Raw genomic sequence first — 26961 nt, 5'->3', positions numbered from 1 at the left:
AAAATCATGAAGTATAAACATGCTCTTTGGCACACTTCAACAATACTACCCTTATATACATATGAAATACAGCAAACTGTTTCACAGATACCTTGACATCACTTGTAGCAGAAAGGCACACTTCGGTTGTACACACACCACAAAATAGCACATGTATACAGAACATGAAGAAGGAAACTTCATTTTTTTTTCCCCGTCAGGGAACGCAAAATTATTTTAAGAAAGATGATAAATAACCTCAACGTTTTCCAAAATACTTCTCCCCTATAAATGCAGCATTTGACCTGATTAAATGTGGAGGATGTTCCAGATTTAGATACATACCCCTAAGTACATGTTTATTTAAAGCTGAAAAGAAACATGGTAGCAGATAGTTTTCAGGACAATTACACAAATTTAGAAAGTTTATTTCCTCATTCAACTGGGTTTTTTTTGCATTGCTTGTATCGCTTCACTTAGAAAAGAATATTGACTGACAGAACTAAAAGAAGTTAGAAATTACTGATTACTGAAATCACCCAATTAAAAGATAAAACCTGAGCATATGAAAATATATATGAATATATAACTACAGTTTTACAATGCAGATTTAATTTAATTTTATGTATACGTATATCTCCCATGTGTGGCTGCCACTTTCATACTACACATGGTGGCAGCATATGACAAAGCAGATTTATTATGCACCATGGAACAACTCACTTGTACTCTGCCCTCTAAATCTATCTCTGTCAGGGCTATTTCCTATACCTTAAATACTCTACAGCATCAAATCACCATCACCGAGTTCTTAAAATAATTTTTTTCTTCCCAAGTGTGAAAAATCTAATGCTTACAGAACAAGCAATGCACTAATTGCCTCACATTCTGTTAACTTGCAATCCAAAAGAAGAGGAACTGGTTTTCTCGAGACCTGGTAAAAAGGGAGCTCTTCATTGTATTTTTGTCTACTGATAAGCTATTCAAAAGTGACTGTTAGTAGAAAAATTAAAATATTTTAAAAGTGCCATAGTTTCAGAAGTCTGGGTAAGTTGACACACTATAACTACAGATACCTGGTTTTACAGGTACAGGAATGGAAAATATGGAAGTGTTTAACACTAATTCCTATGCAGCCTTTCTCTAAGCACATTAGAGAAGAGAGAAACAATTAGAGCATACCAGAGTGTGCCCTGTTCAATGTTGTAGTTAAAATGGTTTTGAAACAAACTCATGCAAACACCGCTTTTGCATATGTGAAAATGTCAAACAGAAGCAGTGCAAGTTACCTTGCCAACCACGAGTGTGCATGCAGCACAAACACACCCTAAAATTCATGCATCAAACCAGACCTAACCTCCGTAGCTGAGTTAAAGATCTTCATCCACGTCTTTTCCATATATTGTTGTCTTCACATCACCGTGACTCAATCCACAATTACTATTTTATCATTCTAATCATTCAAGTTCAAACTTTAAGAATCAGCTTCCAATTTCTATAGGTCTCCTGCCAGCAGAACTGTGGCAACACATGATGCTGGATAAGGCTAATACACAACTAATGGAAAAAGAAGATAGAGGAGATAGCTTTTAGAAAAGTTATTACTGAAATTCAGCACTGAAGAAAGGTGGGAGAAGAATACCGTTCTCCCTTCACCCTCACATACACACCCACCCCACCCCCCTCCCCCGAAAAAAAACCAAAACAATGACAGCATTAAACGGGAGACCAAGTCAGAGTAAAGAAATTTATATTCCTTTTAACTAGTATCCCACCGACTCCCAGCAGCAACTATCTTACTACACCACCAAAACAGCCAAACAATTGTCAACACATACTTTTTTGTTGGTGTACTTTTGCCAAACAGCAGCTACCAGCTAAGCTGCCTTAGTGGGTGTTAAGGGTTACTGTCCTAGAAGGCTCAGTTGCAGTTTATGTAACAAACTACTGTTTCTCGCAGCAACACTGCACAGTCCTAGCTTATCATTGTTTCAAATTTCAAAGCTTTCATACCTTTTAAGACAGCTTTGGATTCTAGAATGAAAAAGCTTAAACAAGATGATTTTTTTAACTCATAAATGCTTCTCTAACATTTACTTTGCACTCATTTCCATACCTCCTGTTTTCAAGTTTCTTAGTGCAAGAAGCTTAACCTGATCAGGCAAAATACGAGCATGTTAAAAAAGTTGCAAAGCAGAACTGCACAAGGCTAGTTACAGAATTTAACAAAAGGAAAACTGAAACATCAGAGTGTGAACCATGCTGGCATATGGCAAAAAAGCTTTTTATTTTAAAACTAAAATCCCAAGGCTGCATCAAGTTCAAATCTACCTAGAGCCTTCAAGTTCAATGAGCTTGTCGTCTTAAGAGTTTTAATCTGATCTCAGATTGAAGCACAAACATCCTAGCAGATTCTTAACACAGTTTATACAATGCATAGCAATGATGGACCATTCAAAGTACAGTGTTCCTGTCTCACCACAAATGCAAAGGCTCAGATAAAAGTAGCAGAGATTTCCAATCCAAGCTTCAGTGGCCCAATAGTTCATCCTCCTCACTGCACATTTTTATTCTACAGGGGTATTTGGTGCTGCAAGTAGTAGATTGCAGCTCCAAGAAACACATTCAGTAGTATCCATTATAACCTGCTCACCATCCAAGGAAATAGTGTCTCTCCTTGCAATCTAAAGGCAAACACCAGGTTTAAAACCAAACAGAAAACACACAGACAAACAGAAAGCTCATCTCAAACAAAAAACTTTGTCACATGTATGTTCTTGATCACAAAGAAGATTTATTTCATCCATGCAACCACGGCGACTTGCAAACCCAGAATAATATCAGGTGTTCTAGGAATGATAATTCAGAGCCAACTCTCTAAAGCCTTTCAGAGCCTGTGGCAGTATAGCTTCCTATCCACTATGAATGAAATGTGCATCAAATTCTGGCAACATCTTTCACCATCTCCCAGAGGTGGATCCCACTTTGATTATTTCTTCTCAAGACACACCATGGGTCTCAAAGTTTTCAAACACAAAAACTGTATATTGAAGCCTTTTGAAGTTACTTCTAAGGATAGATTAGAGCATAAACTGTAAAGGGAAGGTGACATTACAATTCCACAAAGGAGCCCAAGGTTATCTTCCTGAATGGTCATAAGAGAAATTGAGCCACCTTTACGTGCCACACCAACGTAATCATACTCTGCAGACAAGTAAGAAATTGTAACACAAAGATCACATTTCTGTTCTGTAGTATTCTGAAAATAGTTTCAGTTCCTAAAGAATTTACCCACAATGTTTTACACTGAATTTCAAACACCCTACACAGACAGAATACATTTTTGTCTATTCCACATGCACACACAAAAAAAACCCCCACAAATTCTGTAAAAACAACTATATCACCCAAACCTTTTCAACCCTCCTGTACATATATATCCACACAAAACCTTCCATACTGTCACTCTGCAATGCTGTAGGACAAAGGGATTTCATTAGAAATCATAACAGAAACCAGATCATCATCAAGAGAAGTTACAGAAGCATGAAAACCAAAGCCATGTATGATATTGGGAGCTGGAAGATGTGCACATATTTCATACATCAGTTTGAAAAATCACTGTGGAAATGAATCAAAACGAAGATAATATTTAAAGAATTTTATACAGATCAACACCTAGCCATCTTACATAAATCAAAAACTTATAGTTATTACTACCTACGGTTCCATTCCCCAAGAGTTTTCTTTAATGCAATGCTTTTAATGTTTTCTGAGGAAAAAAGGCTATGGAAACACACTATCCATCTGCCTCTTGTTCCTTCAAGTTCTGAAAGCTCTGCTGCTGTGTGAAGTGTCACTGAAATCGGCTACAGCATTGGAACAGAGATGTTTCATCAAAATTAGCAGCCAAAACCAACAGACCCACACTTACACTGTGACTGAGATAAGGGACAACTGTAGTGGACACAACTGTAGCTCTACAATATATACAGCAAGAATTTTCTCTTGTACAACCACAGGAAGGCTCATTCGTTTCAATATTAACGGGAAAGCATATTTAAGGTATTCAGTCAGTGAGGAAATACAGGCCAGCTTTATCACAAACTATCTGAACGGGATAATGAGAATCCACCACTGGCTTTTCCTGATTTATTTTCCAAGATCTTATTTACCCATAGAAGCTATGCTGTGGTATCATATGAACTTGCACATTACTTCAGGGAACAGGGAAAGCAATTCTCCCATTTTAGAGTGTTAGGAGCTAAAGGTGCCTTGTTTAAAATTATGAGAACAATAAAGACAATTCATTAATAATTATTAACATACATTGCAATTCTGAGAAACTAATTCATTTAACAGAAGCAGGTAACATCCGTAACATTGTCATTAACTACTACTAAGGCATAATAATTCATATACAATTTTGTACACTGTAAACAATACACATTTTAAATATTTAAACTGTAAAAGTATTTCACAGTATTTCATCTACATAGCCATTTCTGCCCCTGTCTACATTTGGCTAATGTCCCTTTCAAGGGCTTAGGAAAAGTATGGAATAAATGCTCCATGTGAAACTAACAGCTCCTTTTCAGGATTCAACATGATAACCAGTACCCCTCAGGAAAAGAAAACAGGCATGTTTCACCAGCCAAATGTTTTCAAGGCATTGCTTCCTACAAGTCCCCAGCTACAGCACTGAGAAGGCATTGCTGGCCTGACAACAAAAATGTGAGCTCTTAGCAGTATTTTCCTATATGCCCCCTTCGGTATTACAATCCTACCTCTGCACACAGAGCAAAACACATTGCTCCTCTTACACATCTTTTATATTTCACAAGTAAAGACTTTCAGGCAATATACACTGCATGGATTGATAAGAGTGCTATTCAATTTGTATTCCCCTTCACCACACTACACAAAAAACATGTTCAGATGAGCCAGGCTGGTCTGCTGTGTATCCAGGAGAGCACTCCAGCTTCTAGGTTCAGCAATGTGTTAAGAGAGATTTTACTATTCTTCTGAGCCACTGTATATTACTAAGAATACATATCATGAGCAGGGAGAAGTTCAAGATTCCTTAGAAAAACTCTAATTCTCTTCTTCTAGAGTTGATACATCTACAAAAGTGGCAAGCCACAGGTCAGTGTAGGCGTGAAACAATTTCTTACACAAAAAAGTACAGTTGACTATGGCTGTTTCTTGAAAAAAAAAAAAACCAAGAAAATACTATTGGGTTTCTGATTATATCTTAAGGTTCTCAAAAATAAACTGCTTTTTCATACTAAAGCACATATACCTTGCCAACAGTCTCAATTACTCAAGTAAGAGTAGCCATGAGAAAAGGATGCACATTCCAGGCACAGCGTAGGTACACACTGGGTTTTCATGCCACCTGCCGGACAAAATCCTACTTGCACCAACCCATTTCTGGTTTAGCCATTCAGAGGGCTTAGAAAGGTAATAAATCAGTCATGAAAATACCAGAAACAAACAAACAAAAAAAATCGTTGCGGAAGGAAATTTGGGGTTTTTTCAAATAATTTTTCAATTAGTAAACAACCTCCCTTTCAATGACAGAACATATACAAGCACATTGGTTACAACAGACATTTCAACTTCAGTGATTTTGGCCTTTTGCATCAAATACTGTGTTTCTTACTGCAGCAAAAAGCATAGATAAATCACGAATCCAACCAAGACAGCAAGCCCTCTGATTTTCCAAGTTTTCCATAATTATACAGTAGCATAAAACAAATTTATTTCTGAAAGCACAGGCACATCATAAGTACAGTCTGTTTCTCTCATGGACCTCTTTTCAACAAGAACTGAGAAATTACATACATACCAAAATGTCCTTCCTTTTTGAAAAAGCTGATGAACTACTTGTCTCAGTATTTCCCCACGGAATGCCAAACAACAAACATACAGGAGTTATGCCATTTTAAATCTGAAAGTTTGCAGTTCCACATTTGTTTTCAGAGAACAAATAAATAAAATCCTCTGAGTTGAGGCATTTTCTAACAATCAGCTCAACAGAGTATTTTAGATTCTGTATATGGAAAAGGAAGCAAATTCTTAAAAAATTCTCATGGTAAAACAATAACAATTACATTCTGAATAATCCCTCCTAGATACTTAGAAGTTTGGTTCTTATGTGAAAACAGTAATAGGCAAGCTGTATTCCAACCACAACTACTAAATTCTGGAAGGATTCAAATTATTGTTTTTAAATCACTCTGAACAATGATACACCTAGTCTCCTTTATTTTGATGCCCCACTTTCCTTTTTAGAAGCATTTAATCTCAACATTTGCAGTATTTTCTTAATGAGATAACATTAATGTAAGTTCCGTTAAAGATGTATAATTCTTCTTAATGTGTTTTGGCTGTTCCTTCCAGTATAAGATTCAACACTTCCCACTATATGGTTATTTTTCTTCACAAGAGCACCCTCTTTAGAGAGCAGTAAAGTGTTTCACCATTCAAATTAATTCAGAAGGTAGTTCACTTTGCTGAAGTCTTGACTCTCCATGGACCTAAGATCCATTACAAACCAAACTACAGAAGTTTGGAATAAAAGGGAATGCTCTCCTACTGATCACTAGTTTTAAGTTGTCCCATGGTTGGTAAGACCAGCATGTATAACAAGCATACCAAGAAACATTGATTCACAGTTAGAGATTTCTGGAAAAGGAGCATCATGCTAGGGAAGTTTGGTCAGGATATGCTTTTACTGGCCACAAAATCAATGAACTACACTAAGATCCAACTCCACTTTAGTTGTAGGTTAGTTTTCTTAGTTAATTTGAGCTCACTCTCTTTTCTCCCTTGTTTACAGCAGACAATGTCATAATTCAATTTTGTTTCTTACTACCAACTTTCATCCTTTTTTGAATAGATAACCTAACACAGAGAATTAGAAATCCGTGATCAGCCAAGTGTATATTACTATCAAGTTATTCCGTGCGTTACAAAGTCAATCATCATTTCTGGATTTAACTGACCACATACTGAGTATCTTCCACTGCACCACGTAATTGCAGATACTCAGCAATGATCAAGAGGTTAAATGTGTTCATGAGAGAGTAGCAGTTAACCAATCTCCTGCTGATTATTGCATCTTTTACTCAACTGACAGTAGGTCAACTTGGGCACTTATCTAGGTTTCTTAATCTCTACATGATCAAAGACAATTCTTAATAGATGCAATGATCTTACTGTACTATTGCTTTACTAAAAGTATGATGGAACTTGATATAGACATCTGCTCCACAATAGGGTGATAAAAGTAAAAAGCAAGTAGAACGTTTTCTAGCTTTACTGAGATTAAAACAGAGTTGCTAAAAATCATCAGTCCACTGTGACAGTGTACAGAAGAATGGAACGAACATGATGACTGCATCTCACCAGTGAAGTCAGAACAAGTTAAATAGCTGTTACCTCAGCCCAAGGGAGGGCTTGCAGGAATATTAACAGGTAATGTAAGGTTAAAAATATCAAAGTCCACATTCCCACCTGCTTTCACAGGACACAAGCACAATTTACAACAAGGCATCTGGTTCCACATGAATGTACAGAAAAGTCTGACTAAAACCCAGAGGTACCAATACCCAGCAGCAAGTTCCAAGGCTAAACTGTGGCAGTCAACCCACTTAAAGTTTTAAGTCAGTAATACTGCATCTGCTTTTAAACCTAGAAACATAAGAGATTAGAGGTAGCAGTGCATCATCCAACACAAAATAGGCTCTGCAGTATGTTCTCAAATTGAAAAATGCCTGCAGAAAAATCCCTGCTATACACTTTTGCTTGTTTGGAGCTAAGAAAAATCAAAGAGGAGAAATTCCCATTCCCACCAGAGGGATCTGGATAAACTACATTTCCCCTCCCCACTCCAGTGCCTCTAAGTCAGCCGTGTCATTCAACTCAGTTTGAGTTTCTTTATTTTGAGAGTTATAGCCATCATCAAAACCATGGGAGTACTTCAGCTTGAGGGATGAGTGTTATTGTTCCCACACTGTCTGCTTTCATCCTCTGCTACATTACAATCACTTTGCAAGTACCACGGGCATGAGAACATGTTGACATACAGAGAGGAAAACAAAAATGTTACTTCATCCATTTTAAATTGTTCCCTATCTAGTTATCTCTTAATATAAGTATACTGCCCCACAGCGAAAAACTGAGCAGAAAGGAATATACTTCATCAGCTTCCAAGCAAAGTCCACTATTTTAGGCCATACTTCACTAGGAAGTTCAAAGAGTTTCAGTATTTGCATTTCTGTTGATTAAAACTGCCACAGCAGAAATCAAGTTTTCTACAGTGATAATTACTCTTAAGCTGCATCAGGAAGAATACTTCTACAATGCTCAAGATTAAGTTTCTTGACAATATATAGTTTCACTATTAAAATTCAGATCAGTGGAGCAGGATCTTATCCTCTACAGCATTTTTTTTTTTTAATTAATCAACCTAATTATGCATAGGTACCAAATTCCTAAGACTGCTAAGAACAGTCAGAGAGGTTGTAACTGCCCCGTAAGAACTCCAAGTGACACTCTAACATACTGCTACCCACCTAGGCAACACAGGGAGCACTCACTTTGAGGTTATCAACACGTCTTACTACGCCTTCAGATAGTGAATGTAGACAGAAGAAGTGTAGACAACGATTTTCCTACACTTATAATGATATTCCCCCATGGCTATTTTATCTCATCTATTTTAAAGTCAGAGCTGAGTGACATTAGTTTAAAATTTTATCATAGACTTCCAAGAGTAGAAATCAGACCATCAGCAGCAGATTTGTACATCAACACACACTCCTCAAGCAAAGGAGAACTTCCTTGCAACTTCTTATTAAATATTTTCTCATTAAATGTTAAAAACTACAGATGAATCAGTGTTTGAATTAACACGTTAACTGACTAGACAATGAAATCACAGTAGTCAGTTTTCTCCTGCTTTTTGTGATGGGGTCCAGGAGCCAGCATTATAGCTAAATTTTCCTAAATCCCTCCCTGTGCCAGACATTTTTCCAGTCTCTTCACTTCTTGCTCTCCATGTCCTTTTCACCCTCTTTATCCCCCTCCCATTTCCACCCCTATAAATCCTTTAAGGGATTGCAGAAGCTTTTGATCTAAGGCCAGAAAAGCCCATCTATATTCCTGAGTCTTATCCCTTGTTAATCACAGATTATAACATTTTATTCAGTTATCCTCTAAGCAAAGTCCAACAACAAGCTGAGAAAGGTTGTATTCCCAGAAAGGCATCTAAACTTTAAACACTATAAATGATTACACAACAATTTCTTCTGGTTGTATAGTTCATTGCCAAACCACCATTACTCCCTTGTTTCTCATGTGGGTAATTTTAGGAACATGAAAGTTCATGGTCTCACTTTTGTAACACTTTCCACTTTTTCCACTTTTTGCTTTTTAAGGAATATTGGCAACATAATTCTAGATGACATTTCAAGATAACCATCACTACCACCACACACACACAGAGAACTCAAATATCACAGCAGACAAGCAGAATAAGCCCTTATTCAGTCACTAACATACCATCAGAAACTTCAGTTCTAGGGATGAAGCACTACATTTAACCTAGCTTATTGATCTCAACTGTGCAGGTTCTGCAGACCAAATTAAAACCTAAAAGAATAAGGCATGCTCAGCTGACAGCACAGGCTAAGTAAGGTAATTTTAACAGCCCTAGCTTCTTCATTATCTAGAAGTAGAAACCGGTCCTAGTAAGCCTCTCCTCTGTTTGGGGAAAGTGTCTCATGAGGGAGGAAGATCATTATATGGGATGCCTGGAAAATAGGAGCATGGTGTTGATGTGCAAAATAGGGATGTGTTGCTAGCTCCTACACACATTTGATCTCTACTGGTTTTGTACCATTAATAGGATACAGAAGAGGATTATACCTACGTTCAGTTCTAACAAACTGTGCAAAGTACTTAGAGTAACATCTTTCAGTTCCAGAATATGCTCAAACACATCTTGTCAGCTAGAAGCTAACTGAAGCTGATGCGAGGAGACCTACTTCACCACAAAGTGGGTGTGTTTGGAAGATAAGTTGGATAAGCTTGCAAGACTTTTTAACCTAAGTCAGTCTTCTATGAGAGATTATTTTTTTACCTACTTTTCTGATTATTCTTTAACTAATGATACTCTGCAGCATGAGATGTGTTCTCAATTCCGAGAAATCGAAAGCTCTCTATGGGAGAAGAGTTAACCCTGGCCATCTCCACTTCCGTATTTCGTCCACCCAGAATGAGCAAGAAAAAGCATCAAAATTAATAAAACCATTAATTTTAATCAGACAATTTAGGAAAGGAGTCAAACATCTGGAACTCTGTCAAGCAATTGAATCTACAAATGTGTCTTCAATCCAAATGTGCAGTGACTATTTTAAAAACAATGATATAGACAAATAGAGATATATCTATATTGTGAAACAGAGCAGTCAGTCATCAACGTCTTGCATCAGTTTGTCAGAAAATGTAACAGTTTCATGGCTCTAGACCGGGTCTACTCCAGCCTTTTGCTGTGTACAAGTATAAAAGAGTGCTTATGAAGATGGATGTTCATTTCCCTCCCTCTACTACTAAATTAGAACTAACTACTTAATTAAAACTGCAATTAAGAATTTGTTAGAAGGCAAATACAGACAAAGAAATGTGAATGCAAATACATATTCATGGATAAGGAGTTACTGAAATAAAATACATAAGGGAGAACAACTCTCTAGTCTTAAAAGCTAGAAGCAATCAAAGCATGGAAAACCTGCTACCATTACTTGGCAACTGTAGCATTTCATAGGAACAAATACTTTACATTTTAAAAAGATTCTCAGCTATTAGTCTTGGATATTGAACTGATTTTAAATCAAACAAGAACGTGGCATTCAAATTTTTACAATGGCTTAGCATTCAAATAATCTCCTCAGTTCAGACTCAGTATTTCTGAAATGTAGCTAACTATTTGGGGGAGATTTGAGAGACAGGCCCAAGATTAGGTATTTAGGCAATTTCTATTGTATCTTCTTTGTGTTTCTCACAAGTGCCATCCTTGTACATGCTCATTAATTTACAGATTATTAAACAGCTGCTCATGGACACAGCCAACAAACTTAGGCATCGAAGACCTAAATTCCTGGACAGAAAGAGCTAAAATGTAAAGCAACCCAAGTTTCAGACTCTTGCTCTCTAGTAAGTTTATTGAAAAATAAATTCAGCTATGCCTGATACTCATTAGATAAAACTGAATACAGGCAATTAATGATTTGAAAAAATCCCTATAATTCTAAAATAAAACATTTAAATAAAGGCCTTTTTTTAAATTATGTTGTTTGCCCAAGAACAATTGATACTGTCATTCACTTATCTAACCAATTAGTGTTTCTAAAGAATGTGTTTTATTTGTTTGCAATCATTTATTATCTAAGCTATAATTTTGTAGCTTCTCAGGCAACAAATGGCTGTCTTGCATCTGGGGAATAAAACACACAAAGGGTGTTGGTGTGCTGTTTGAATACATGCAATTACTAGTAGTTACATTCTAATTAGCATAATTAGTTTTGAAACAGTTCTCATAATAACTGTCAACATTATGTCAATTTAGCTGAAGTTAATGGCATATTTAACAAAGACACACTTACTCATTTTCAATATTATACTATTTAAAAGAAAGGAGGAGGCAAAGCCCTTTCTGAAGTAAAACTGCTTTTCCTAGACACTGAACATTTCTTATTTTGTTTCCTTTCAGCAATCCATCTTATAAAACAGCACTTTATATAATTACCACCCTCCAGCTTCCATAAGACCATTCTTACAAATTAACACTGATAAAGTGGCAATAAAACGCAAGCATATCAAAGTACAGATGCTTACAAATTCAATCTTCCATTGTTTTGAGGAAGGCAACAATATTTTGGCAGTTGGTGAGGAGAAGAAAGTTGGGGGGGAATCAAGAGATAAATCTTGAAAAAACTAAAGAGTTGAAGAGTATGCTAAAAAGTAGCAAATGCTTCTATGTCATACCTAGACAAAACATGCCTTCGCTGCTTACTAGGAAGGGTACAAGCCATTCATAAAGGCCAGTTTTACCCTTTTTCCAGTTTTGATACATTACTAGATACTATTCAGTAGTAGTCAAAGATGTTCCATTATTAAGCCAAGTAAAAATTTAGTCATTTCACTGACATCTTACAAGTTTCCAAGAAGAAACAACATGTCTTTCAGAGTTTGCTTTACTTCATACCATCAGTGTCCAATCTTCCACAACAGAAAGGAACAGCCAACCTATGCTCGGTACTTGCCATAAAACTGAAGTTACACAATCAGTCTTGACTGAATTTAAAAGCCAAGTGTATTACAACGTACATGTTTCATTTGAGGATCTTGTTTACAGTGTATTTTTATTATGGGGGTATTTCAAAGAGCAAGTTACCATTCAGTAGTCATGAAATATGCAGTCTTAAAAAGGTCTCTGGACTGTGAGAAGTCTTTGCTGTGTTTCTTTAAATTATATAAAACAGATAAACAAAATGAAAGACTTCATGCTCCTTAAAGTAGGAGATTACTTTTTTATTAAAAATCACAAACAAAAAAACAGAACAGGAGTTTGGTATTAATCCGTGGTGAAGAAAAAGCAAATCTACATAAGTTTTAGCCAATTAATTTGGACAAATTTCTTTCATCTACACATTTACCATCATGTATCATAAAGGCACCTTATGTTCAAGTTTCTACTGTTTTTATCTAAGCAGCTATCCAGAAAAAGTTAAAATCAGGAACCTCATTCAATCCATGCCACTGAGAGACAAAGTATCTTTCTGCCAATAAATAGTAAGTAATTGCTCAGACATTTTCAGACTCATTATCATAATTTTAAGCACATCAGCTTATAACAATGAAATACTAACAAAAATGGCTTTATTTCAGTTTATTTTGAACTATTTTCCAAAAATTCTACTAGCAGTAATACAAATGGACAAGACAAAACAGTAACTAGTAATGGTATTTGTAAACACTTGTGGAGTGGCAGCGGGGCTAGGAGAGAATAAGAGAATTACTCCCAAGCTTTGGATGCTGAATGAGGCAGCAACTCCAAGTTAACTGCCAAATCACTTCAGCAGAAAAGAAGCACTTTCAGTGGCTGATTCATACTACCCTGAAATAAATGCCTGACATCAGGCAAGATGACTGTCAGCCTATAGAGCAAGGAGAGTCCAATAAGCTAGCTCTACTGCAGTTTCCCTACACTTCTGCAAAAATCAGCACTGAGACGCACACTCCAAATTGTCTTCCAGGAGCATGTATTGCTCTCCACTGACGATGCAGAGGAAGAGACTGACCAGACCAACACATGACCTTCAAGAAAATCCTAAAGCAGAACTGCTCCACACCTCAGCTTCACCTTTCTATTTAGTGTTGAAGACATTCTGTATTATATTCTTAATGTTTCTAAGTCCACATTAATACTCTCCAGACTCCCATTGTCTGTGTGACCACCACAGAATCTGTCTGTTCTGGACAGCTCAACGTGCTCCTGTCAGAAGTAGAAAAGTAACAAGACTATCACTTAGCTACCTCTGAATCAAAAGCCCCCAACAAATCCAATACGCTGCCCCTTCACCTGAAATCAGCCTTCCTCATACACATTTTTACCTACTTAAATGGTTCTATACAGAAACTCTATTTTTAATTTATAGTCCAACTCTCTATATTACAGGAGTGAATCATGCATAGCTATTGAACTCAATCTAAAGCAACACCTGCAGCCCATTTTTAATCAATATTCCATAACTCACTCTATAATTTTCCACAGAAAGAATTTACATCTGTGACACAGTAAGTAATCTACGGAAGTTTTTACAAATTATTGACAGAAAAAGGGAAAAGTAAGTCTTTCATACCCCATTTGCAATTCCACTAAACACTAGTATGTATCTTTGAGCTGTTCACTTGTCATTCTTGTCTATACTGGCACGTAATCAATGATCACAGTCAGGTCCACATCAGCTGGGTATCAACCCAGCGAGAATGATCAGTCCTAGTAGAGGAACTCATAGTGGACTAATAATTTTCCAGATGAGTGAGACATTACATTTAAAATCACTTCAACTCAGACCGTCAACAGCTATATGGAAATTCTTTATACAATCTCTTCTACATAAGATCAAACTCTTTCCTAGATATAGTTAAAAGCTCCCATTACTACAAGATAACAATAGGCCTCCCAAACTCAACTCTGTCAAAGCACAGAACCAAGACCAAAAAAAGGGGGAGGATGGGGAGTGACCCCTAACATACAGCTCCTATTAAGCAAAGCCCAGAGTCTTTCAGAAGTCTAACAGCAAAGTATTATCAAAAGGAGGCTTGAGAAGAGCTCTGCCTATGTGACAATGTAACATTCACCTCCTTAGGAGGCAAGTCTGATCAGCAGTTCCAGCTAAGAAATATATAATTCTGAGGCACCTGCATCTCCACCCCAAGCACAATCTGCTCTGACCTGCGTAGAAGGCTCTCGCCTGCTTTTGCACCAGCATGAAAGAAGCTGCAGTCAGGCACAGATAAAAGATGTGGAGAGACAGGAAGGAAGAAGTCTGTGGCAGACAAATATGCCATGAAACTCGACAAGTGATGAGTGAAAGGCCCTTAAGGAAGCATGGCTCACTGAATTTTTCATTAGCATATTGTTTTATGACCATTTAAAATGCTTTTTGTCAAAATGCTCCTGAATCTTCCTCTTCCTATAGTTTAAGCATTACACCAAAACCAAAGCATAATGTTGCTAGTAGCATGACACTTAATACTTGTGCAAACAGAAACAGAGAATCGAATAGCAACACAGTACTTTTTAAATTTAGTTAATTTAGATAATTAGAATAAATGCATTTTTAAGCCCCCATTACAGAAAAGAAGGAAAAAAATATACAGTTTTGATGAGTGGTCAGAAATCAATTTAAATCACGTCTACTTTCCTTTAAATCTCAACTATACATTATCCAAATACTTCCCTCACAGTAAGCTATGTTTCTCCTAACAAACTAGAAAATAAAATTACACAGGTTGATACTTAGTTCCCTGGAAAACATTAGGGCTCAAAGCACAGAACTACCAAAAGAATCAAGTGTTTGTAGTAAGTGTAGAGTCCAATAAACCACATCTGCCCCAAAGAGCCACAAACAATTAACACCACCACTAAGCAGAAATAACGATTACATTTTTAAGTACAGAATTTTGCACTTGAAGTGAAATACTATTTCAGATAGATTCATGGAGAAGCCAGCCATCTACATACCAATACAACATGAAAAACTGGCATGGTGTTATCTGTTCAGCATTGTCTGATCATAGCCTCCTTTAACCTGAACATTGTGTAAAAACAAAAGCAAGTTTCCCCTAGAAAGTAGACATGGATCAGCAAAGTTTTAATAACCAGCCAGAAGGCAGAAGGGGAAGGGGGAAACATTAATAAAGCTTTTCTGCTTTTTTATACAACATGAAATATATTCATTAAAGTAATTCTTTGAAGAAAAGTATAGGCTGGTATGTGGGGTCCTGCATTAAATTTCAACACTTCTTAAGATCTTAATATACAGAAGCACAAAGCAGCATAATGGATGCTTGAAAACAAAAAGCTGAAAGCTCAAGTGTATGAGGCATCTCTTCCCCTTTCTCTTTCCTTATCACTTTATCCAAAAGACTTAAGCTCATGCTTCATACACCCATGTTCTCCCAAGGACAGAGTCCTGTAGAAAGTGGAAACAAAGACACTAACAAAAAAGAATGCTCACAAGAAAGGACAGTAACTTTCTATTGCTGTCTTAAAAAGCATGCCTTTTGGTTTGGGGTTTTTTTTTGGGTGGGGGGAAAGAAACCATTTAAATGCAAACAGCTATATTAATGCAACATTCAGCTCAGAGTTTATGCAAAATCCAGTAGCCCAATTCAGAGTTACTGCTACCATAAACATTATTCAGCTGCACTCAACATATTAAGTAAAGTTGTATGAAGGAATGAATGCATTAGGTGCTTTAAAAATGCAGCCTAATGATGAAAGGTTGATGTGGAAATAGTTTGATCCCCATCCCCCCACCAACAGATATAGAGTTGCAATAGATTTTTTCTGTACGCTCCTAGCTTTGAAAAAAATTACTCACCAAACTAGCAGTAAGTGAAGGTGCTGACTGCCCAAGTGCTTGGTAGCGCATGCGAACAAGATTAGAGGTTTCTGCAGGTTGCCATAGCTGCTGTCCAGTTGCACTGGGAAGCAGATACTTGCCTGTCAAGTTAAGAAAAAGTGCAGTAAGATATTAGATGTTGCAGATGAGGCAATGCAATGGACAGAGTTTACTATAAGATAACACTCTTACCATTCTAAAACATTTGATTCTTTACTATAGGCCTGACCAGAGGGGATTCCATCAGAACAGAATTCCTGCTATTCACTTGCTAGCCCTTCACGTCACCATTCCACAAGCTACACTTCTCTTAGGCAAATTCATTTTTGCCATGTTGTCACAACTGTACCTTTTTCCTACCTAGAAACACAATTAATGCAACGACAGATGCAAACATCCAGAATGGTGGGTCTAAACCAAAGAAATCTAAATTCTGAAGGCTAGCAAAAAATAAAAATAAAAATAAAAATACGCTGCTATCTACACCTTGAAGGAATAAGGTTCCGAGGTACAAAGTGAGATTTATTGGTATAAGGCACTTACTATGTGGATAAAAATTACACCACCCTGCGAGTGGAGACTATTCTGCTTCTGTTCCAAAATTCCTTATAATCTATCTAATAGGTATCACTCAATCTCCAAGAAAGTATTCGTACCCAGCATCACAAGTAAGAGGAGATCACTGGGGCGCAGGCCAGCCATTCCTCAGGAGTGCTCACATCAGGCTCTCACGGAGCAGTTGATATACCCCTCCTTGGTGGTTGCTCTGCTCACCGCCCAGCAGTGTCATTTTGCTGTGGCCAGGCAAGCTCTGGCCCAGTGCAAACGAAGGTCAGACCCCCAATCAAAGCACTGACACTTGGTCTCCCCACAGGTACTAATTAGGCAGAAAGCATCGCTGGCTCAGGAAGACCCTGAGTGGCAAACCAGCAGCAGGGAGAATACTCAGGGAATTATAGTAAGAGGACAAGCATGTAATGATACTGTTCCTTTTTGCTTACTTTTAGCCACTGTCAAGAAACAGGACAAGAGGCTATATACTGGTCTTAGCACATACATCCACCTTAAGTTCTTAGTTATCTCTGAAAACCATGCAAAAGTGAGACAATCACACTAATAAAACAACTGACTTTTCTTAGAAGACCAATAAGCTGATGCAAAGCCACAATTCAAAAGTTGTTTTTTAAAATCAAATCTAGGTTCAAAAACACAATGCAAGATTTTCATTGAGCAGCTCAAGTAAAAAGCATCTTCCAAACCTCACGTCCTAAACATTTGTTTCCTGAAATTACTAATCCCCACCTCATTAATCTCGTCACCTCAGAGAACTATGGAGTGGGTATGTACATGACCACTGACACAGGATTTGCACCCTGGTAGGTGGGCACAGGTTTGCCAGAAAATCAAAGGCCCCAGTTTCATAACCTTATTTTTAACAGCAGATCCACAGACAGTTGCTGAGGTCTCTGGAAACTGTCTTTGGAGCTAGAAAGCTCCCAAGCAGCAGCACAGGATAGTCTTTTTAATGCTTCCCAATTAGTCTTCAAAATGTGCTATTGTTCTTTGTTACACTGGTAAAGCAGAACCCATAGACATTTTTCACCCAATTTGCTAACAGCTTGCCTGAGACTAGAAGAAAAATGTACAACAAAGCTGTGGATTCTTGCCCAATTATCCAGGATAACAATTTTCCAGAACTGGAAAAACTGAATTAATTTCCCATCTGCTCTCCCTGCCTGTTTCTATCAAATTCTGGTTACCTTTTTACATAGGCTTTCACCACCCTCAACAGAAAGGATGCCATAAAAAGCTCAAGGCATTGATTGCAACGTCCACACCTTTGATATTCCATTGATGTCAATCCTGGAATATACCAGTGACATATGCAGTCAGTTACAACTTTTATCTATCACCTCAAAAGGTTAATTCCTTCTCATCTAGGTAGGAAAAAGATAATTAAAAAGTGAGTGGAAAAAACTAAGTTATACATACCTTGCATTTAAACAGGTATGTTCTATTTCTTTAATGCTTTCCACATCAAAAGAGGTCTAAGCATTTTCTTTACTTTCTTTTTGACTCAGCTCCTGATAGTCAATGGAAAGATGAGGTTCTTAGGGTGAAACCAGGCATTTCCTAGTGCTGGTTCCCCCGACTAGAAACATGTCTCCAGGCTAGAATGCAGACTACAAACACTGTAATGAAACTCTGCAAGAAGGCTCCTAAAATTCCAGCCAAGTCAAGACAGCTCCAAACAAGACATCATATCACTGATGTAACACCAGTAAAATGCTTTGGCAACACCTATTTTGTTAAGTAGGCATACATTACACAAATCCCCCTTAGAAACTCTGTATTAACCTACTCTAGAAGCCATCAGGAAAATTACATTAAACAACTTGCAACTTGATCACTGTAGCATACTCCTAATGCATTTTATCATCATAGGAATCAATACTTGGAAAGCAATAGCTTTCCTCTGATCTTCAGAGCAAAGAAGAATGCAAGCAAGAAATAGATCTGTTTTAATAAAGCTTGTTTCTAAAACTGGGGAAGAGCATCACACTCTGGTTAACCAATGCACTTCCTAGTAGGGGTTTGAAACTAGTCTCAAAATCCATTGTCAGACACTAGGCCTTTCCCAGACTGCACAAATTTTCATTTCAGATGAATTCCACTGAGCTTCCCAAGAAAAAAAATGGAAAGCAATCATTTGTATTTTGTCCACAAATTAGTCTAGTTTTGTTTAGGTTTGAATCCCAAGCCAAAAACGTTTAAATAACAAGTCAATGAAGTCTAGCAGGAGAAAGGCATATGAGAAATAAGTGCTATTATTAATGCTTATGCTTACTTTTTGTTTCAGATGGGAGCCAGACCCAAAAACATGGACAGCTAATACTGTGACTCCTATTCATGTCAGTGACGCAGCAGAGTAGAGCACTCTGTACCTTACCATGTGCAGGGCTATGCTAACACAGAACATCTCTAATAGCTACCTTTTTTCTTTGTCTATTACAGGCATCTGTATTTTACTGTTTTTATCTTGCTCAAACATCTGAAAGAAAGTCTATGATATTTTGGTACAGAGGCTAGAGGAGAGGCAATCCTACTCTTTATGACAACAAAATCTTGTACTAAGCCCTTCCTTCAACTGTAAGATTTTGCCTGACTGACAAGAAAGCAGAGTAGATTAACTCAGCATCAGGGCCAGTGTCTGCACTGTAAGAATTCACTTAATACTCCATTATTTCTCTTGCATGATTAACCTCTAGAAATATTTAAAATAACATTGGAGGGCCTGTGGAGCAGCTAATTAGGCATTTGACACTATCATAATTGCCAGTGAAATCATGAGCATGTGTGATGGCTGGAATGATCTCTCCTCCCATCCTTAACCCAAACAGGAGACTTGAGGGCACCACAGATTTTACAACATACTGTAAACATGGCAAAGCACAGCAGACTGCCTAGAATTCTGGTTCTTCTTTTCATAACACATCCATATATGCTTGTAAACAAAGAAATGGCATATAATAAATATGCTTTCTATAGAAGCAAAAATAGCCATGGCTTATGCAAAAAGATGGTAACAGAGAATGTCGTCTGTGAATAGCACTAACCTTTATACAGAGAGATACTACCAGGAGATTAGTAGTTACCAACAAGAATGCCAACTGCAACAAAATATCCAGAAAATAACAACTGTACTTTCAATACTATGCTTATTAAAACAAGAAAAGTTGGACATACTTTACAGGAATGCAATGAGGCTTTTACATTTCCAAAAGCAAATGGAACATCAACATTTCTTATAGAAAAAAATTTCTTCCAAAACTCATTCCACGTTCTTTGAGGCATTAGGGTGCCACTGTGTTAAACCACCACACAACAGAACAGTCCCTGCCCACAATGAGTTAAGTCAGCAACTCTCTCTGGATTCCTCCATTTAAAAAAATAATTCAATAATCCCCTCAGACTACCCTCTCCTCCTTTTTCTTGCCACTATAGTAGTACTACATTTCTTCCTGCTACAGTTTCATTAATAATTGTATGCATTTTCCCCTTTTACATTTTCTTTAAAAACCCTTTGAATTTACACATATCCACACTTTCCCTCGCTGTTAAGATATTTAAATAGCAGCATTACACATAAAACTTGAGCTGAAATGCATTATTGATTTTCACACTGCATTCATTTCTGTCTTCAAGTTTAATGCTCCAAGCAGCTACTTTCCTTTTTGAGTGAACTGACTTGTTGGGGACAGAGAGGAAGACTTCACCTCAACTCCACCTCATCCCTTCCATCTTAATTGGACATTTTGGTGGTGTTCTGATGATAGAGATGAGTCATCTACTGATATAGGTCCCCTACAGCTGTCCCATTCAGTCCCAAGATGGCCTTTGACTTCCTCCCATTGCCTTCTGCGGAGGCTTTGCTGGCATCTCTGCTACCCCTCCTGTGCCTGAAACCATGAAGACAGCCTAAAGTCACCACACTGTTTGTAACCAATGGCACCTCTTCCCTCATCTGAATGCAATCCTCGTTAGTCCAGCACATTTTTTAAAACACATTTCAATTAAAGTTGACTTAAGTTGATTACATAATGGTAATAACTTAGCATTGTTTAATGGCATTACATAATCGTTGCTGGACATCAGGAGTTCAGTGTCATTTTCCCTTTGAACTTGCCTCTCATATCTCTAGCTTCCTTTATAATGGGTATTTGTAGAAAGTCCAAACAGAATCTTTGTTACTTCTTACTTCTATTGCATCCTGTGTGTGCATACTTGTGTGCCTTACTGTGTAAGGCCACAAGAGACTAAAAAAACACATACACTTCCTCAAAGATCAGTCACAGAATGTGGACTTTGCTTTATTCCAGTTAGAAAAATCTTTCCTACTGCTAAAGCATTGCTCTTCTTCCTTTCTCCCTCTCAAATCCATATCCCAATGGCATGGCTGAGAATTACAAAGTGAGGTCAAATATGGTGTCTATAAATCTTTCATTTTCAGTTATAATTTAGAAATTACTTGTCTCAAATCTTCAGCAATCTCACGTTTTAACAACTGCATATGATAGAGGAAACCTTTTGGCATCCAAGTAAGTTTCTGCCTTTACAAAAGTACTTAGGACAGTGTAGATTGCACTGCTTGTAAAGTCTGTTTTGCAATTAGTCAAAATGTAAAGCTAAAACAGAGGAAGCATCTTGAAAGTTTTTGATGGAGATATTTTTAAATGAAAATATTAAAAGCAGTTCTCCATTACACAACTGTAAATGGAAGACAGGTATGTACTTTGCTATGGACACAATTAGTCCAAAGTGGCAGTTGTGCATATGATTACAGTGTACTACAGACTGAACTGAAACATCAATGTGTTCATCTTAGCTCCTGTGAAATAGCAGCCTTCAAAATAGCCTCTTGCCATCCTGACATCTTTAAGGCAAGGGCCAAGAAATACTTATTTCACTTAATTGTTTTGATAAGTCAATTATACATATTTATGACAGAAGTGCAGATTATTTAAAAAACAACTCAGAAAGGTAGATTCTTGTCCCTTACTACTTTGAAGGAAAAAAATATCTTATCTCAAGAACTGACTTCTGTGGTCAAGACAGATTCACCAAGCACAGTTTCAAGTGGGTTGCTCACTCCACACCTCTCTTTGGGGAGCCTTATGAGTGTGAGCTACCTTAGGGGAACAGGAACAAGCCATGGTGGCAGACAAAACTGCACCCTACTGCAGATCGCTCTGGGTCATAGAAAAGCACTGAAAGAAAACACAGTTGGGTACTTCTCTCTCTTCCTACTCCTTATGCTTTTCTCCCAAAAAACAGACAGAACAGTTCATTGACAGGTCTCTCTGCAAATGGAGGAAAGACTGAAGCCACCTCCCTGCCAACTTCGGCTCCCCAGCAGCAGTGGCAGCCCCAGCACATCACAGAGCAGCTAGGGCCACGCACAAACGGCCTGAGCAGTGGGAGCAGTGGGAAGTGGAAACCAAAGCTGGAGGCAACATACCATCACTTTCAATCCCACAGATATGTGAAGCCTCACTACAGCTTCAGAAACCTGCCAGGTGAAAGGCTAACAGCCTCCCACATTAGTATTTTCCCATCAGGTTAGGGCACTCTGCTTTATTGCTTCAAATTTAACTGTTGCAGACAGCCCAGCTGTAGTAAATCATGTGGACACTGTAAATTTTAGCGTCTATTCTCGTATCAGTGTAGGGGGGAATTAAAGCCTATAATTCCCATTAGCAGTAATTGGAAAGTAGAATAGTGGATGGATTTAAAGCCATCATTAGGAAACTTTTCAATATTTTGCCTTATTTTACTGTAGCTGCATTGACAAACTTTACCCAAATTTCAAATGACTACCAGCAGGCAAAAAAGAGTTACTATTTTATTCATGTCTCACTTATTGCCCACAATTTAAGAAAATTAGCACATTTTGCATATTACTCAGCTGCATGTGGTTGAAGTTAATAGACAATGCCAATATCCCAGTCTGATGCAAGAGATGAAATTTTTCTTTCAACCAATCTGTCCACTAAACATAACATTATTCAGTCAAGCTTACAATTACAACCAACTCAACTATAATTTCTTCTGTTACTGTACCAGAAGCCCTTGTAAGAAACCCTTATACACTCATTATAGATTTTTCACTTTTTGATGCACTACAAAATCTCCTTAAAATGCTCTATCTTGGTTTCACTTTCTAAAATTAAATGAAAAAGTGGTATCTGGTCATGCACGAAAAATGCGGCCCAACAAAGGCAAAATTTTGGGGTGAGATTATGATCTTAAAAAAAAGCAATAGATCCATCTTAAAATTTCATCATTATGAAAGGAAAATGACACATCCAGTTTTGGACCAGAAAGTAGTAGGATGCAGGTTTAGATCTGTGTCCAAAATATATATTAAAAAAAATAAAAATCAAGCCTCCATTAACTACAAAGGGATTCAGAATCAAGACTGTTTATAAGTCCATTATTACCAAGAATAAGTTGTCACATACAGTTACCTTTCCTCCCAGAAAGAAATATAATTTCCATGCTTTGAACAAATTTCTGTCATTGAAAGACACTTAAAAGACAATACAGAATTTTGCTCATCTGGAAATTACTCAAAGTTCCTCTGCTAACAGATACTCACTGAATTTACATTTCTATTTTGATGATTTGCAATCTGTTACTGAAGTGCTGTGACAGCAACAAAACATTTGAAAGGCATTTGGGATCACCAACAAATCTCTCTAGTTTTATTTAGATTTGGGGGTGAGGGCAGTGTTTGGGTTTGGGATTTTGTTTGGATGGACTTTTTTGGTTTGGGGTTTGTTCGGGTTTGGGGGTTTGGTTTTGTTTTGTAAGTCTTCCATACCAAAAATGTCTACCGCAATAGCAGTGTTAGCCAACCAGTGACACTGATATCTATATGATAAAAAAACCCTACAGCCTGAAATTATCATTTACAACTCTACTTCCCCACCTCCAAATTCTACTGAAATACAACTCAAAATAATTAGTTAGAGATATCTTATCAGTGAGCTAAGAGATGGGCACATTCTGCTGCTTCCTTTTCTTTATCTTACTAACAAATAGAGCCTTTTTCCCATACTTCTAACATGTAGCTCCAAAACTTACAGACTGCCGGTCCGTTCTACAACACAACCCTAATACACAGATATTCCTGCTTCCCTTTCACCCTTTTTTCCAGTTTACACCTGTTCTAGAAAAATTTGAAGGTCCAGTTCTGAAAATCTGATAGTAGGAGAAAAAACAGGAATTTTAGGTTCAGGCTGAATGCATGATGCTACCAAAAGCACACTAAAATTGGACTACATCTCAGCGATGATGAGACAGTTGTTGCTCCTTCTGATATACAGTCAATTTTGCTAAAATAAGAATCCTGCACACCAAGAGCTCAGAGATAGCTCTTATCTGCAACTTTAAATACCGGCAGACTTGCAAGCAAGTTGTACCTAGAATACACATGCTCTAATTTTAAGAACTTGAGAAAATTCACCGTTGCTCAGTTCAACCACCATGTGAACAGCTCCTTCAGCCTGGCTGCCTATATTCTTGGCTCCCAACTCTCTACCATGTCAACATTTGGTTTTTTGCTACCTACTTCATAGAAATGATGATAAGATACAAAACAAACGTTTTGCATTGCACTATGAAGAAAATGCCCAGTGACTGTATTACAAATGACAAGCATGATGTATCAACATGCTACTTTCTCTACAGTCTCTACTATGACCCCTATTTTTGTTTCACATGTACATTGCTAAGCCACATAATTAAAGAAATTACTTGTAACTATATACTTACAGTCATTTTTTCAAAACGTGAAGTTTCCTAATAGAAAAGCCTGCCCCTATTTTAACTGGAAAATACCTATAAACTTTTCCATTCAAGCCTTCAACCTTCACTGTAAGGATTAAGCATAGAAAGTGCTTTTCCCTCATCTAAAACATTTCTCAAGCTGTACATTCAACTTAAGTTAAAGTATCCATCTTGGAGCAACCAGGTACAATTTGCCTCCACACATGGTCAGACCATTGGCTTCACAACATCCACTCGAGAGAGTCCATGGGTGAAGAAGGAAGACTTAAGCCTCTAGGAGTACAGACAATGCAGTCTTGATGTGCAATTATTATTTATTTATAAATACACTGCAGAGACAGTTTTGCACTAACGAGCTCAAGTACTAGCAACAATAGGACTACAGCCTCACAGAGCTCAGATGTACGTTATCAGCTAGCTAAACCCAAGCATTTAACCAAGTCCAGGCAAGTTCTTTCATGTTTGCTTCTACAGTTGCACTGCTAAGCATACTTAAGCCAACTAATTCAACAGCTCTTGAGGTATTTCTTAAGGAGCTACAACTCAAACTTCAGAAAAGTAATATGAATATTCCTTTCCTCCGCATTTTATTTTTCCACTATGACAAATGACTCTTAGCAACTTTCAAGCTGCTTTTACAAGCATCCCAAGGAGGGTTAAACTCTACTTCTCCACCCTTCAAAACAGGCAACTTGCAAATGCACCTGCTAATTAGGCTCTCTACTGCTACAGTTTGCTTTGATCTCAACAACAATCAGCTTCTCATGTTCTGATGATACAAGCATGATTAAGCAGCAATCGAGGAGTTAAAGGCAAAATAATGAGACAGGAATACAGTATCTTCTGTTCTCATCTCAGACTATTACATGATGCAGACTCCAGACATGTCAAAGTATATGGAAATTATCTTGCTAGGCGCACAGGGAAGTAAAAATCAACTCAACTACGCAGGTTGATTGAAGCTTCAAATAATGAAGGTAACTGACAATGACAAATATAACCCAATGTCATCTCAACCACCAGTGCACCAAGAACCATTTAAAAATGCATATTTCATAGCAGAATATATTTACTTTGTCTGTAGGAGACAGCTTTATACTGCATGTTTTAAAAAAACATTTTCTCAGGTCGTAAGTATAGAATAGCTTGCTTCTATCTCTTTCTACTAATTCTAGAAGAAATTTAACACATGGTACGGTGCTTTAAGGAATCCTTTGAGTAAGGCAGTGATAAGACTCCTGGACATCCTCTGAGCAGGCAGCGCTACTGAATGAAGCACGTGCCTGTCATCAGCACACCTGGCAGTTGAACCTTCCCACCTTTTGTACCCAGGAACCAAGTGGTTTTAGCACCAGTGCTGGGCTGCGACCCTCCTCTGCTGCTGTCCAGGAGAGCCCTCAGGCCGCTGCGGCTGAAAAGACTTTCTGAGTACATCCAGTCCTGTCATGCATCACAGAGATGAAAGCAATTCTGAAACACACTTCTGCTCCGATATGCAAGGGGAGGAAAATGTAGAAAGTAAAATTTCCTACAAAATGGCACATCTGATAGAGCTTCAGCACTGGTAGCCATTCTTCCCCCACATCCCCAGCTTCCAGAGCTGGAGACAGGCCAACAGACCCCACCAAACTGTATCCCCAGAGACAGCTATGAAGTCACAGGGCTTTTTATGGAGTGGCGCACGCATAATGAATTAGTCCCGTAACTTGTAGGCAGTAAACAATACTGATATTGCACAGAGGAAATAGGGAAATATCTACACCAATCGGCCATCATTAATAAAAATTAGCTTTTAAAAATGTTGCCACTAAAATAATTGCATCATAGTTATGATAAGCATTTGTACAGAATGAGAAGATACCATTTCCAAAGAGGTTTCTAGGTACAAGTCACATGATTTTATGCCCAACTTTCCCCATCCATCAAGTTTTATCAAGTATTTGACACTGTAAGGCCTAATGAGCTAATCTGCATTTTCAACAATATTAATGGAAAAAAATTCTACAGCATGTTTGTGAAAACTCTGGATTTCTACCACTGCCAACTGCTCCCCTGCATGAACAGGGAAAACCTCCCCTTCCAAGTCCTGCCAGCACATGCCAACCCATGGATAAGAGAACAGCTTGTTCTTCATGGCCCATAAAGCTGTTGATCTTTCTGCTAATTAGTGTTAGTAGAGTGATGAATCTCTGATGCAAAAACCAGCCTGAGAATCTCCAAATTCATTTCAAATCAACCACAGATTAGTTACATGGGAATAGCAATAATTGCTAAGCATATCTGGATGACTGATCAACTCAGAGGTGGAAAGCTGATCAAAGCAGGAATATTAGAGAAGAAAAAATATATACATCCCAAGACTTCTCAGTTTTTAACTCTTTACTAGATCATGAGGTAATTTCATTAATGTGAAGTGCTTTAGGATCTT

The 26961-nt window shown here is 37.6% G+C and overlaps 1 protein-coding gene across 1 annotated transcript in view; it reads right to left on the bottom strand.

Moving 5' to 3' along the window:
* Positions 1–26961, bottom strand: part of MAST4 (microtubule associated serine/threonine kinase family member 4) — a 310167-nt gene that overhangs the window by 211910 nt on the left and 71296 nt on the right. The window contains exon 3 of the mRNA XM_075021547.1: positions 16161–16282. Coding sequence (XP_074877648.1) covers positions 16161–16282 — 122 coding nt within the window. The remainder of the gene's footprint in view (positions 1–16160; positions 16283–26961) is intronic.

The sequence above is a fragment of the Buteo buteo genome, chromosome Z, assembly GCF_964188355.1.
Source record: "Buteo buteo chromosome Z, bButBut1.hap1.1, whole genome shotgun sequence".
Lineage (NCBI taxonomy): Eukaryota > Metazoa > Chordata > Aves > Accipitriformes > Accipitridae > Buteo > Buteo buteo.
This window is presented reverse-complemented; position numbering and strand designations above follow the sequence as displayed.